The following is a 16,226-nucleotide window of genomic DNA, read 5'->3' as shown; positions in this document are numbered from 1 at the left end:
AGATGAACTTCTGTGGTATGCCACCTTCTGTTTTGAAGAATAATTATTTGGCTTGCAGAAAAATAACTACATGCTAGATAATTTGGATGGACGGAAAGGTAACCTGGAAGGAATAGAGACATTGTCCAAGCTGCAGGGTATCAAGTTAGGAAAGCTAAGCTACAGATAGAATTCAATCTGGCCAAAGTCATCAAGGACAAGAAGAAGGGCTTCTACAGGTTCCTCAGTGACCAAAGGAAGACTAGCGAAAATGCAGGCCCTGAAGGAAACAGGAGACTTGTCTACCTAGAACAGTGAGAAGTCTGAGGCAGCGAGAGCCTTCGTTGCCTCAGTCTTTACCAGCAAGACCGGCCTTCAGAAATCCCAGGTCCCAGAGACCAGTCTGAAAGGCTGAAGCAGAGAAGATGTATCCAGCTCTTCTTTGGTGGAAGATGATCAGGTCAGGGAATGCCTGAGCAAACTGGACATGCACAGGTCCATGGACCCAGACGTAGTCCTGAGCAACCTGCTTGAGCAGTTGGTTTGGACCATATGACCTCCAGAGGTTCCTTCTGACCATTCTATGATTCTGTCAATATCCTTTTTCTATGGCATGGGATACTTAGACCTTGAAGACTGGATTTCTTTTCCTGCTTATAATGCTAGTGCACTCCTGTGCTCTCTACTTACCTAACACTGTGTTAAACATGACTATACATGTATTAATGTCAGGATTTCTCTAAATTACCTAAATTACTTCTTATACAGATTCTAGTTAATTCAATCTTGCTCAAAAAACTTACAGCGTATAGAGACATAATCTAAATTTATTATTAAGTAATATACATCAGAGGCCATAATATGTATTAGACCTGTAGGACACTAACACCAGCAACAAAACTGCAGTAAAAAACAGACATGAAAGAAAAAAGCACAAAAAATGAGGGAGAGGGGTGAAAGGGTGGTAAAACAGAAATGGAGGGGTAATGAGTATAGAAGACAAAGGGAAAGATTGTAAGAATTTCTGGTAATTATGATATTCTAATTAACAATGAAAAGGCCGTTGACCTGTAAACATTTGGCATATACAGAAGTTTCTGCCTCAAAAATCAAAGTGGAGGGTCAGACAGACAGAAGCCTGTCGCATGGTCCAGAAAAGGGCCACGAAGATGATCAGGAGGCTGAAGCGCCTCTGATCTAGTGGGTGTCACTAGAAAGAGAAAGGCTGAGAGAGCTGGGGATTTCCAGCCCATAGAAGAAAAGGCTCTGGTGAGACCTCATGGCAGCTTTTCAATACTTAAAAGGGGCTTATAAAAAAGACATCAACTTTTTACTTGGGCAGATAATAACAGGACAAGGAAGAATGGTTTTAAACTAAAAGAGGGGAGATTTAAATTAGAGGTTAGGAGAAATTCTTCACTCAGAGGGTGGTGAGGCACTGGCACAGGCTGCCCAGAGAAGCAGTGGATGCCCCATCCCTGGAGGTGCTCAAGGCCAGGCCAGACAAGGCCCTGGGAAACCTGATCTAGTGGGTGTCAGCCCTGCCCATGGCAGGGGGGTTTAACTAGCTATTATTTAAGGTCCCTTCCAATCCAAGCCATTCTGTGATTCTATGAAGTCTATGCACATCTCCAAAGAGAAAACTGGAAATAACATACCTCATGAATCACACAAAGAAACAGCATACTCCTACAGACTTTGCATGATCTGAGAGACAACAGCATCACATTGACATGTTATTAATCTTAAGAAGAAAATAAGGAAGCTGCTACCAGATGGAGGTAAGTGGTGTTTTCTTCAGTGCAATACACAAGAGCCATTTTGCTGAAAATGGCTGAGAAGCAAAGTAAGCAAGCTTAATGCTACCCTTTTAGGTTAAATAAATCTAGTCCATTTTCTTGTAGAGAAATGTAGGCTTTCTATTTACAGGAATTCAGAAATTCTCAGCAAAAAAAAAGAGAAACTACAGACTTCTTCATTTAGGAAATGCTATCAAATGTAAGAGACATTTCCAAATAGTAATTTGAGGTGGAAAAAAATGTTTTAACAAAAGTTAAACGTAAAAACCTCTGATTCCTTTTTGGCCCTAATTAAACAGAAGCCACCGAGAATTAGTATCTAACAGAAAAGCTCATGAGAAGTGCTCCTGAAAAGGATTGAAAGTTCAGGAATACCTAAGGGGGTAAAAAGGGGAGTTCCTAGCAGGTGTCAGACAGCTAAGAAAATTACTTCATCTATCTAATAGCTCTAAGAATCCCCAACATTGAGTTTTAGTGGAAGTTTGGCTACAGAAGACATTTCTGAAACAAATAAAATTATATTTACATTACAATATGGCAATATCCTGAGGGTTTTTACAGACTGAATTGTCAGAATGCAAAAGGCTTCTTGGAAAGAGTGGAAGTTGCAAAGAACAGACCACATGATTATCTGAATAGAAGTTAATTCTAAAACACAACGGATTTCAAAATGAACATCTGAAAATATACTAGGGGAAGACAGGATACAAAAATAGACACAGAAAAGAATAACTACATAAAAATATACTGCAAGTTCCACAACCTACCTGAAATTTAAATCATTTTATGACCATTGGAAAAGTTCTAGAATGTAGCAATCTGTGCAATATGAAGTGCATACACAGGAAAAGAGACACCTAAAATATTTCTATCTACTTTTATCCAATTACTTATCCACTGAGGTCTTAAAACACCTAATATAGTATTTTATTTTCACATTTTTGAATCTGTTTTTCTATAGTGCAATCAGAATGTAAATTTGTAAGACTAGCATTTATAAAGAATTTTTAAAAAATTATGTAACTGTACACAGAAAATAAGCCTCACTCCAGTATATAGAAATTGTAAAGCACTGATTATTGCTAAATATTTTCTCCCATATCTACAAATACAGCAATGTGAATATGCTAGCTAATTATACTTTTCAAATATTGGAGGGTGGAAAATCACTAACCAGTGTAACAGTGGGTCTCAAAATACAGTGCCTGTAACAAACTATATGGAAATGGTTAGCTTTGATTTGTCCGGTACTATTTGTTCTTCTTTTATTCTGTTGAATCAGAGTACCACACTCTGCTATGTATTATTTAAATTTCAACTGTTATTTTTCCACACAGGCAGTTATTACCACTTTTCATAAAGGTGTTACATTACTGTGACCAACAGACAAGATTAAGGCAATTTTGGGTTCAAGATATAAGATACAATCAAGATGTTACATAAATGCTGGCCCTTTACTGTATTCATTGTACATTGCACACTACAGTCATTATATTCAAACAGTAATAATTACAGATGGAAAGATATTCTTTTCACAAAAGCGGATAAAAATTATGGTAATACCATACCATAAAGTACTAGGAATGATGTGAGAAGTTAAGACTCAAGTATGAGCACTTTAGCCATAGCTGCTCATACAATACCTTCCTAAACTACACATACGAGCGAAATCAAGTACTTAAATGTACTTTTCTCTTACCTGAAAGATTTCCATCTGTTTCATCTGTCTGGAGACTAGCAACACTGGTGGAATCCATTCCTTGCTGGAGGTCCAAAATTTTCCTTCGCAGTTGTTCTATATCACTCTCTTTGCTATCCAGCTGCATCTGTAGTTCGTTCCTGTATGTAGATTCTTCTGCTAGTTGCTGTATTTATATACACACACATAGTTACCTTGATACCAAAAATACGGTAGCAAAGTATTTTAAAAACAAAACTCTTTAGACTTTGAAAAAAATGTAGTAAACACTTTTGATAGAATTAATATAAATTATTGTAATAGAAATGTTCCTGAAATCTAGGAAAAATATTAAATATCAAAGCTTTAGATGAAGTAGAAATTTTTAATGGAAATTTTAGTAGAATTTGTTACTTTTTTTTTTTTTTTTTTTTGAGAAGACCACTGCCTACCAGAGAAAAACTATGTATGAATTGTATACTACACCATATTCAGTTATCATAATGTACCAGCAGTTTCCATGGTTAAGAATTTACGAAGGGGAAATGAATGAGAACAAGGACAGCTACACACTTTCCAAGTTCTCCACCTCACTAAAGCTCTGTAGGCTAGTACATCTGGAAAAAAAATTCCTTTTCTCAAGTGGACAAGGAGCTTCACATTTTTCCTGTGCAGAGAACTTCAAAATGTGACCAAAATTAAGATTATTTTACCGCTTGCATTTCATTGACCTCCTTTTGGTATTTCACTACCATCTGATTGAATTTCTCTTTTTCTTGATTAAGCTCTAACTGTAGCTTTCGGTTTTCCTTATCTTTCTTCCTCAAATCTTGTGTGCTTGCTTTCTTTCTGTCTATTTTAAAATCTTTCCGATTCATTATCTCAGCCAGCTTATTGACAGCCTGTAAAGAGAAACAGAAGATCAGTAAGAAAAATTATATATGCAAGCAAGTTTCATACAAAGTTTCTAAGTTCATCTTGTTAGAGGTTTAGATCAAAGACTTGCGTATTTTTGCTAAGAATGGGAGTTACACTTCAGTAAATCATTATGATCAATTCCAAAACCAAAAATGTGTCCTCATGGATACGGTAAAATGTGTAACTCAGTTACTGAATTTATCAAACTGATGCCCATTTCAAACAGCAAAAACACAAACAAGGGCTGAACCCCCCCCCTCCTTCTCCTGAAATCCAACTTCTCCAGTCACCTCCATCTGTCTTTAAAAAGGTTTCCCAAAATTACAGAAACGCAGTCAAGTACAGCAGAATTTTTCTGTTGCCCCCACAACACACGTCACCAAATTAAACGGTCCTTACTCATGTTAGGAGTAATACCGAGAAGTACTCAGCATCAACTTTCTTTCAACTGTAAATACCAATACATATTATACATCATGATTAATATAAATTTAATCTCAAGCTCTAAGAGTCAGCGGCACAAAAAATGAATGGGAATATATTGGATATGCAATGTCTTATTAATTTATTCAACTATATAGAAAGTAATACCTGGGTCTTCAGAGTTCTCTCAGTGTTGATACTCTTCTCATACTGCATTCTAATATTATTGATTTCCTCCTCCTTTTTTATCTTGTATTCTGTTAAAGTAATAATCAACTTTGAGATTTTAGGACAAGGTAAGAAATCCTAAACTTAATCAATTCTGTAATTGTACCATTCTATTTCTCCAGATTCCTATTATGTTATCTAAAGTGCAAAATACAGTTTGCAATGATAGATATTATTGCCTTACTGCTACTGTAGTAACAGAAAATTACCAGAAGGACATCTTAGAAAGGCACCAAGCTGAACTACTACAAACAACATGCATGTGTTTGTTTCCTGTTAAGTTTGTTGCTCCACTCCCTTGGTGTTTGCTCTGTCAAAAATGTTTCTGCCATACCAAAAACATGGAGTAAATAGCCACACAGAATAGGACTGATATACCTTGACCCACTTTCAGCACAGATTCTGAAGCAAGGAATAAAGAAAGTATGGAGGAAAAGACTTTTTTTTTTTTAAGAAAAGAATGACTTTGTTATGTTTCCTCCTCTCCAACCCATCCACCCACACCAGTTACTCAATTCTATCAGTCTTTGTATCACACCTCCAGTCTCCTGATTTGTTTCCAAAATTTCTGTAAGTACGCATTTCACTGATAAGGATTTCTCCACAAAAACTACAAACTACAAATTATTAAAGAATAATTTTCAAATACTTATGAAGTTAGAAACTTCGTAAACTAAAAAACACCAAGCAACTAAAAACTGCTTTCTCGCCCTATCCCTGGCAAACCCCTGCTATTACCAAAACGCAGAACAAAGGAAAAACATTCTTGTATGCTGTCCTTCCCACATAAATTTGCAACAACACTGGCAACACTACTGATAAGGCCTTTCCTCTCATAGTCAACATACATTAAAATATGCTGCCTGATTATGTATTTATATACTCTTGTTATAAATGGCTCAGTCTTCAAAATAGGATTATAATCAAAGATTGAAGTTTACAATTTATTAAAGGAATAGAGGTAAGCAAACAGCACTGGGTGCGCCAGGAGTCTCTGCTCCACCAGCGCTGTTTGCTTACCTCTATTCCTTTAATAAATTGTAAACTTTGATCTTTGATTATAATCCTATTTTGAAGACTGAGCCATTTATAACAATTTGGGGGCTCGTCCAGGATAAGCTTCTACCCATTGTGTTAAAAGATCTACTATTACCAATAGATATTTTATCCTCTCTACTTTGGGCAATTCAGTGAAATCAACTTGTACTTTCTCAAAAGGCCTATAAGCTGTTTTGTTTTGTTTCTCCCTCCTGTGGCTGCTTGTTGAAACTCTTTCTTATTTATCTTCTGATAAGTTATGCAATGTTGTGTAATTTGCTTTGCTGTTTCAAAAAAAAAAAAACAACAGTGCAAACAAATTGTTTTAGTAAATGATCACTTAACACCTTTGTACCCCAATGTGTTTGTGCATGCAAACGCCCCAATATTTGCTTCGCATAAGCTTTTGGCAATGTCTCTCTCTATTCTGCTTTGATAATCAGTCAGCCCCCTTCCCCCCCACCAGTACTTGGGAAACTGACCACACACCGCAGCAAATACACCAACACTTCTCAACTGTTAGTTACTTAGATAATGCTCCCACCTTTTTCTTGTCGCACTCAAAGCATTTAAAACCAAAAACAGGATCACAAGATACACCGCCAGGCCCATATATTGGGCACCACCACTCAAAACTTGGATAAAACAGCGCTTCTTTTCAGTCTGTCATGCACTTCATTCGTCTCCGCCCACTCCCCTTGTGGAGAACACAGAACCGTGGATCGGAACTCCACACTCACACAGCACAATCGCGCAATCACACAGAGAGGCCTCCAGCACATCTCATTCATACCACAAGAATATAATTTAGAATGATAACCAACCAAACAAGTATTGTCTCTGACTGTGTTCTTCATGGTGTGACTCCACTTTGTTTCAAACCCTTACACAAATACTTTCAACGTGAAATACCTGGACATACAATTATTAACACTCCAATTAGCATCCCTCCAGCAGCTGAAAACATACCGTTTGTCCGCAGCTTCAGGAGATGTTTGCTCCTGCAGTGAGCAGCTGAGAGTGGAGTCCCCTCTGAGCAAAACACTCAGGGTGCATCTAGGGGCGTCTGCTCTGCAGCTGAGCAGAGTGTCTCCTGCCTGGCTCACCAAAATGACTCACAGAAAGCTGACTCCACGATCAGTAAGATTGTAAAGTAGGCACGTTTACTCAGTTCTGGGCGGCACGGGGCAGGTAGTCCCACCAAAGTCATGCACGCCTAACGTGGCAACTTGCTTTGGTTATATCTAGTAAAGGGTTACATATACATGAACATTCCTACACATATGCATAACCTGTCCCTTTGTGAACAGTCCTCCTTGTCTCAGACCCCTTGATTAAAGTCCGAACCATGAGGTTGCTTTTGATCTGGTTCTCGGGGTCCGAGAGGCTCCTGTTATCGGGAGGTATAAGTGCAGCACAGGCACATCACAAATGTAGCACACATTCATTCTTAATCAATTGCTCTCTAATTTCTAATTCCAATGTTTCAGCTACAGCATACTTGCTCTCTTCCGGATCCACGGGTGTTCTACTATTAACATTAATGTTCAAAGCCTGACAGACCCCGTCAACCATGGACCCAAATATCAATCAAAATACATGGGGTCTTAAGGGTTCTTTTGGTCATTCTATCATATAATACTGGGCCATTTTTAATTTACTCTTTAATTTTCTGGGGCCCCTATTGTTCCAATTTCTAATCATTATTCCTAATGGACTTTCTGGTAATTTGCTCCCTTTCTTCTGGTCCTTGGTCATCAATTCTGTCTGACCCATCTAGGAATTTTACTATAGCAATTCCCCACAGCCCTTGGTTACCTTACTAACAGTGTCTTGCAGGGGGTTTAGGACCTATCACTCACCCACGAATCCATGAATCCTATAGGAACCACTCTATAGGAATCACTTCCTTCATCAGCTAAGTCCCTCACAGGAGATTGGAACCATGGTTAGAAGACCTCCACACTGACTTTGGAAGTCTCAGTTACACACACACACAGGCAACCGGATCCCACCCAATCGAACAGTATACTCCTTAAACACTTAAGACTCCGTCATCTTCGTTCGGATCTTCGCGCACAGAATTACGGGCAAAATACAGTGCTGCAGCCAGCAAGGGAGCTCATAAAAAAATCAGATTCTTTGCTTACCTTTATTCAGGTTCAAGATGGCATTAGTCCCAACCTGACTCAAACAGAAGCCACCAAATGGTGGGGTGCCTCTCCTAGATCAAATCAGAATTCAGGAACCAAAGCCATCCCGGACGAGCCCCCAAATTGTTATAAATGGCTCAGTCTTCAAAATAGGATTATAATCAAAGATCAAAGTTTACAATTTATTAAAGGAACAGAGGTAAGCAAACAGTGCTGGGTGCATCCTGGTGGAGCAGAGACTCCCGGCGCACCCAGTGCTGTTTGCTTACCTCTATTCCTTTAATAAATTGTAAACTTTGATCTTTGATTATAATCCTATTTTGAAGACTGAGCCATTTATAACAAGAGTATATAGTCCAAATGCACAAAATTAAAATGCAAATCCACTGATATGAACGAGGTGGTAATTCTGAACTCAAGTGACATCTTAAGGGAGCTGAAATATCAATGCAGCCTTACTGTACATACTGGAGATGGAAACGATAGAAACAAACACTTCATTAAGTACATTTTATGCGATACGAAATGAGTCCGTAACAACTTTCATGCACTCAAGTGCATGGCTGGCAGAAAGGGTTAGACAGACAGCATGCGGAAGAGCTGTACTGAACAGGCATCCCTGCAACACCTGCAGGAACTTATGTGCTAACTTGCTTTAAAAACTGAGGGAAGCAAGCCGTGAAGATCACTTTTTCCTGCCTGCCAAAGCTGTGATTTTAATCATTTGCCAACAGTAAAGGTAGCACATGGGAAGAGAATGTAAAAATAGTGGCAATTTACATGGAATTTCAAGATGAAAGCAGTGACTTATTTTTCCACCAAGCTATTTCACCACTATGGAAGACATACAGGACCATCCTTTCAAATTTCCCACTTTCATTTTGCCACATGCTTCCAGTTCATTTGTGCTTCATAACAAGTGATTTAAAACTCCAAATATGACATACCTTCCTCCTGCTTCCTAATTTTTTCACTGATCTCTGAATTTTCTTTTGTTATTAAATCAACGTCCTTGGTTAATGTGTTATTAGTTTCTTCGAGCTAGATGAAAAACAAGCACATTTTAAAATAAAGAACTTTCCATAAATAAGAAAAGCATTTATAATGCTATTATTTTAAATACACTTAATCTGTAAGAGTCTTTTACTTGGAATGTCTTCCTCTGAGTACATCCAAAAAATCTGCTTATCGTTCAAAACTGAATTTAAAAAAAAAACTTCTCATCTGTCTTGATTTACCAGAAGGATAAAAATATCACTGTCCCAGAAAACATTTTTAAAATGATCTTTGCAGAACTGACAACACTGTAGTATATAATCATAAATCCAAGCAAAGTTAGATAGATTGCAGTTATTGAATGTGACAGTTCAAGATTTTGTGGCACTTTGGAAAAAATAGTACCAGGGGTTCTTTTAAGGAAATAGTTTATTAATGGGGAAAACCTCAAGACTTCTGAGTATTGGTGTTTTTTTGTTTGTTTGTTTGAAGGACTAAATTTTGCAATAAGATTCTGTAACACTATACAAATTTACAAGACTTGAAAAATAAATTGGGCAATTACAAGAAATGACTGGAAAAGGCTTAATAACTAATTACAGACATTGGCTTGATTTACAGTCTAGCTTCACCTCAGATTTTCATCTGAGTACACATTTGTTTGAGAGTTCAGATGGTGGACACTTAAAAAAACAGCTAAATCCCAACTGAGTACAAACCTAGGATACTGAAATCATCAATTGTGCCCACAAGACCTTAAAAATTAAAAGATACATTATATACATGTATATCCTCCAGCTGGAGGATATATAGAGATATTAATTAGAGCAGAATAATTTACCCTTCTTATGATGCTGTCCTTATCAGTCATTTCTTGCCTATGTCTTGATGCTGCTTTTTTGCTTTCCTGACTCAGTTCAAAATACTGTTCTTCAAGGAGAGCTCGTGCCAACTGTTCCGACTCAGCTTTGGTTTCAGCTAAATCCAGCTGTGTAGTGAGTGTTTCTCTGTAAAAAAAATAAGATTTTGCTTTTCCTATGCAAAATATTCCATATTTTCAGGACAAAGTGAACAAACCCAGATTATATCATCCAGTTAGCTGTTATTATCTTAGTTTCCTAAGAAGAACAAGATTAAGACCACAAGCTGTTTTTGTTATACTTTGATGGACTACACAATCTACAACAGTAAGTTTACTATAATTCAATTCAAATTTATATCATCCATGAAACACCAACCCTTCAGAAACCAAGTGTCAAGTTCTCCTGCCTTTAAGGAATAAAAAAGGCAAACTGGGTAAAGTTTCTGAACATATATAGTGGTTCAATGTCTATGCAACTCTTTGTAGAAAGAGTTGAAAATTCTATCTAGAGCTTGAGAGGCAGTTCAGCACACAAGCCAAATTTTCTTGCTCTTGTTTGGAGTCAAGTCCTATATTTGCTTGCAATGAAACCCATATAAAGCACAGTGGCCAGTCTAGCACCCGTGAGTCAAATTCACCCATCAACATGTGACTTGGCTCACAGCATGGGGAAGGAAATAAAGGTGGAAACACATTACTGGAGTATGGGCTCCTAAGTCCTTCCTGCACTGCAAAACAAAATGTGTTTTATGTCATGAAGTATGTATTGCCATGGAATTGATTGATTTCATACATCTGTAGCATATAAAGGCTCTAGAAATATACAAAATATTTACCAGGATGGTACAATCAAATCAAAAAAGACGTGTGTTTTTTTTTTTTTCAAGCGAAAGGACGACTACCACAGACTGGAATACTTTTTCAAAATTTTTACAACTTCCACATACGAATCAAGTTCAAGCAAATATGAATAGCCATATTTGTCTCTGTCAGCACAGGTAACATGCTGTGTATTTGCCATTTTACAAGGTGTTACAGAACAGCTTTGAGGCCTGTTTGAGGTTGAAAGAATTTAACATCTGATACAAAATCTTCATGAGTGAGACCACTATATGTAAAACTTATGTCTATTTAACAAACACAATGGGCATACTTTTCGTTTTGCAATTCCTGCATTTTTCTTTGAGTTTCTTTATTCTTTTCATCAATTTCCTCTTTCAGTTCCTTAACCTGAGTTTTGTAAAGTGTCTGCAAAAGAAAGCAGAAAAAGAGAGAATCATTATTCAAGTTCCATACAAAAATTTATGTGTTTGGTGCTTGGTTGGTTTTAATCTGTCAATGTATGCCAGTACTACCTTTAATGGAATTTCCTCCTCCTTGCCTGCCCAGTACACTCTTTCCCAGTAGCCTGTGTGTTGGGACCTGATCTGATTAGGTTAGGTTTCAATTTTCTAGTCTGTTCTTCTACACAATTATACAAACACAGCTACCCACAAAAGGGAAGGAAGGTATCCAGGGAACAAGTGAGCGGGTCTCTTGGAAACAACAGGATCCAACTGCATCATCTTTTAGATTTTGAGATAGGGATGCTAAGTCAAACTAAAGCTTAGTACTGTTCTGTGCTTCCATCTGTTGTATTTTTTTTTCTATCTACGCATCTTTTCTCTTAGACTGAAAGAATTTCTTGTGTACAGACTGACTTTGTATTAGTAAGTGATTCAACAGAAGTCTTATCAATATGAATAACTTGTGTTCCTAATCACTGTATTAACACCACTACCAATTCTGTACATTCAAATTTGATCTTCTACAATAATGTACTTTTACTAAGTTTTCATACTGGATTATGAATGCCTCTTGTTTAGACTACATGCTTGTGAAAAAAGAAAACTGAGAATGACACAACACACTGGATATCCTTGTTGGGAGACTTACAGAGAAATGCACAAAAACCTTAAACATACAATAAAATTATAATTACATGCAGTGTAGTAAATGCCTTTTTTTTTTTCCTCTCTCTTTACCTTCAAGGAAGAACTGAATTTAAAGAGTACTTCACAAAGTGCAATGTATCTGTGTGTATTCACAAATGTATTTAAAGTTCAGGCCTTATAGAGGATCTCATGATATTTTTCTATCCAGAGAAATAGAACACATCACACTAATTCCATAAAATACACATCTTGGCTACACAGGATACAGAATAAGGCTCTTCTGTACTCTCCAGGGACTTGGGTACAGAAAATCTTTTTAGAAGGATGAGGAGTAAGTGCAGAATGCTACTGGATCTACGGTCCTTAAATAGGTAGATCAATCATATGGAATATATTCCAGTATATATGGAGATTTTGAACTCTCTACAAAGTCTGCACTTATGTCAGGAAAAGAACTCTTTTCCAAGGTTAAGGTACCAACTATTCTAATAAATAGATGATTGAGCTATTCATCTTAACATACTGAATTTGGCAATCAAGCAACTAAAAGTCATCACATCAAACAGACTGTCTGTAACATAATATTTATGTTCTCTAATTTATTGTTCGTTTTTTGTCTCAAGCACGATTTTGTGAATTGATGTCTTACGCCAGGTTAATTCGACTTACATTTAAAAAACCTAAATATGCAAAACTATTCAACTGTTCAATGACTCCATGTCAAAATGTAACATTCAAGATTCTTAGTGATCCTTACCGAAAAATACTGCTCAGCTTCAAGCTGATCCTGAAGCTCACGCATTTGACCTTCATTTCCTCTGTACTGTCTGTGAAAGAATAAAAAAGTGTAAAAAGTCAGGTACGAACAAACGACAAAAGCTGTTTCTAACCAAAACAGCATCCCACAATGATTTTATATTTGTACACACATTATTTCCAAGACCTACAGTTTGCTTTATCCTAAAATTCTGATTTAATTATGTCCTTCATTCTACCCTGATGATTGTTTTAATTATGTATGCTAGAAGAAAAGTAGTACTTTAAATGGAGAAATGCTGAGTTATATTTTCAGCTGAAGGAAGCTATGATAGAAGCATGATTAATGAAAAATGTCATTCGAATTCAGAAAAATAATCAGGTAGTTAAAGAGGATAAGGCTGTTGACTCCCACACAGTAAAACCACAAGTCCCAGATGATACCAGTAAGTAGCATCATATTCAATCCACAAGGAAGCCAAATTTCAAAGTGGCATCTATGCTGTGATGTAAACAATAAGCCAGGGACTGTTCCAAAGAATAGCTCGAGGTTTTTACTTACTTCGCAAGTTGAGCCAACTCAACTTCCAGTAATCTCTTTGCTTCCAGTAACGTATTGATTTCCTGTTTCAGTTGCTTCTCAGAACCCTTCAAGTTATCTGCTTCAAAAGCTTGTGCCTTTAATTCGTTCTGTGCCATTATTCTCTTATTTGTCTCTTGCTCTAGCTGCAATGTCAGATTCTTTACCTAAATGAGAAATTATTTCAGTGTAGGAGTATTTGCTGAATAGCTAATTGCATTCAGACGAAAGTTTCATTTAGGGATTACTTGTTAAACACTGTTGCCTAGATGCTACATATTGTATAACGTATGAAAATATTCTTAAATCTCCAAACATTTCAGTACAACAAGCTTACAGAAAGCTTCTGTACAGAATGTAATGGTACAACACCACATAATAAATCTTGCCTATACTTTGTTTATTTCAAAGGCCCAAATGTATTTTATTGATCTTATCTGAAAAGCAACAATGGAAGAAACCCAAGTTACCTGCTGAAATGTCCTGCAAACCACCCTGTGGACTTCAGATCTTAACAATTTCTCACCCTAGAAAACACCGCAGCCTACCAGCTAGCTATATGAAAACTCATTTACATGAGTCATAAAGAGAAGTGTTACCACACCCCTTCCCAGTGGTCTGTAAAGAAAAGTAGGGATCTATCTCTTACTAATATTACCTAGTCTTCACATTCACTGGTCTAATTGGCCTTCCCTGAACAAATACTTTTCTGGGGAATGCAAACCCAGAACTGCAAACCATCCAAGCCAGCTAAACTACATAGTCAAAAATCAAAAGAGCAGCCAAGAACAGAAATTACCTACCACCCAACTACAGTCTTCAGTGCTACCAATACATGTATTAGAAAGAAGCTCAGTGTAAGTGAATTTTATTTTCTATTTCTTAATGCAACTATCATTTCTTATTTATACAGAAATTTCATGGTGAAAATTCTACTTACTTCCTCTTCTAGTCTTTCCTTTTGCTCAAGAAGGTGTTCCAGTTTCTGCTGAGATTGCTTCAGGTCAAAGTCTAGCATGGAACACTGTTTTTCAGCCTGAACTATTAGATTCTCTGCCTTTTCTCTTGCTGCCCTTTCTTCCTTTACTTTTTTTTCCATTTCTAAATGGGATTAAGGGAAGAAAAACAATGAAAAAGAATATGTAGCATCTGCAAGAATCTCTTTATAAACAGTCTTACATTTATACTTATAAACAGTCTTACACCCTAACATTTTTCTGACCTTCTTGTTCAGCTATTTAAGTTCTTCAGCTGTTAGATGAACTGACTACTGAATAAAAGTTTCCTGGCATTGCTGCAAGAAACGTTTTAAAAGAAATATTAATTCCAATTTGCATTCAATGCATTGGAATATTATCATGACAAATGAAAAATAAACAGTGAAAAAAATGCAAAAGTCAGTTTCTTGAAGCAATCCCTACGAAATGTTATAGACAAAGTTTCATTCCAATGAATGGATAGTAGATGGAAAGAAAAGAAAGGCTATCTTCTCGGCTTTCTGAAAAGTTATGAACTCCACATGCAGATACCAATGACCTTCACAAGTAAAACCTGATATATTCAACTGAGCTACCATGACACTTCTTTGATTCATGGATGTTTATCTATAAAAGAAACTTCATCATTTCAGACAACCCTTGGAGAAAGTCAGTATTTTTAATGCCGTTACATAGTTGTGAATGTCCCAAGACATCTCTGTCTTGATAACACATTCTTTCAATTCCATTTAGCATTAGCCAGAATTATAGGACTCAATAACATTTTAGAAGCCAATGAATGTTCTGAATTGCAAAAGCAGTAAGACATTTTGATTTGAAACGTATTTTCTTTATATTAGGAATCAAACACTTGTGTACGAGTATCACATCATTAGATCATGGGTTTAAGGTATCATAATTAAAATACTGTTTATTATGTATTTATCCAAAACTTACAAGAAATACTTACCACACATCGCAACTGATTTTGCCTCTTCTATTGACTGATGTTTGTCAGTTAACCGAGCTTTAGTCACTTTGTGTTCATTTACTTCCTGTTCTAACCGGTCTTGTAATGACTTGAGTTTGTAGTTCAAATCTATCTCTAAATTATTCTTTTCCTAAAGATAAGAAAAAAAGTTACCAGGTTCCTATAATAATTCTGTAATATCTGAAGGAATACTTCCCCCCTTCCCTTTTTTAGTGTTAACTTCTTGTTATGAAGAAATTCTCAATGTTATTTTCCACTTTTATAAAGAAGGCTAAGAGGCAAAATCTGTATTCAGTGCCCTGGAGAAAACTTCACTAGCTTTTATTTCTATTCTATAAATTCAGAAGATAATGAAATCTTCTCAATTTGTGTAATTAGTAGTCGCCTAAATTGGAAACATAACTATGCCATTAACAACACTAGAGCACAAAGGAATTTTTATTATTGTCACCTGGATGCAATTACTTTATTTCATTGGTGGTAGCCCCAGCCATTAACAGTAACTCACAAAACTAGCAAGACAGATGAGCACTGAGAGACAGGACCTGCCTTTGGGTCACCACTTCATATATTTCCAAATGAGAAAAATAACTTCTTGCACCTTCCCTAACCTTCCAGAGGTGATCGTCTCTCTCTGGTTTATTTGGATAGGACACATAACACTGAAAATCTTTACCTGACCTCAAAACACAGAGGTATGCAAGTCCATCTGGAAAAAACAGTGCAGGATTTCCTTTTGTTTTCACCTGAATCTCTATCTTGGGGCAGAGACCATATATATTAGGGGAACATGCTGTTGTCATTCTTTAGGAAAGTAAAAATTTAAATGGCTCAGCTCCACGGTTGATAAAAAAAAAAAAGGTCTGGCACTGACCCAGCCAAATATAAATCAAGCAAAAAACATAAAGCTTTTT

The 16,226-nt window shown here is 36.7% G+C and overlaps 1 protein-coding gene across 3 annotated transcripts in view; it reads right to left on the bottom strand.

The window, feature by feature from the left end:
* ROCK1 (Rho associated coiled-coil containing protein kinase 1) overlaps positions 1-16,226 on the bottom strand; it is an 87,310-nt gene that overhangs the window by 16,609 nt on the left and 54,475 nt on the right. For all 3 annotated transcript variants that reach the window (XM_068671481.1, XM_068671482.1, XM_068671483.1), the window contains 10 exons: positions 15,292-15,442; positions 14,285-14,445; positions 13,327-13,511; positions 12,766-12,835; positions 11,228-11,322; positions 10,054-10,219; positions 9,164-9,257; positions 4,966-5,054; positions 4,170-4,358; positions 3,478-3,643 (listed from right to left, as the gene is read on the bottom strand). In XM_068671481.1, the coding sequence (XP_068527582.1) occupies positions 3,478-3,643; positions 4,170-4,358; positions 4,966-5,054; positions 9,164-9,257; positions 10,054-10,219; positions 11,228-11,322; positions 12,766-12,835; positions 13,327-13,511; positions 14,285-14,445; positions 15,292-15,442 (1,366 nt within the window). The remainder of the gene's footprint in view (positions 1-3,477; positions 3,644-4,169; positions 4,359-4,965; positions 5,055-9,163; positions 9,258-10,053; positions 10,220-11,227; positions 11,323-12,765; positions 12,836-13,326; positions 13,512-14,284; positions 14,446-15,291; positions 15,443-16,226) is intronic.

This window comes from Anas acuta, chromosome 2 (assembly GCF_963932015.1).
Source record: "Anas acuta chromosome 2, bAnaAcu1.1, whole genome shotgun sequence".
In the NCBI taxonomy this organism is placed as follows: domain Eukaryota; kingdom Metazoa; phylum Chordata; class Aves; order Anseriformes; family Anatidae; genus Anas; species Anas acuta.
This window is presented reverse-complemented; position numbering and strand designations above follow the sequence as displayed.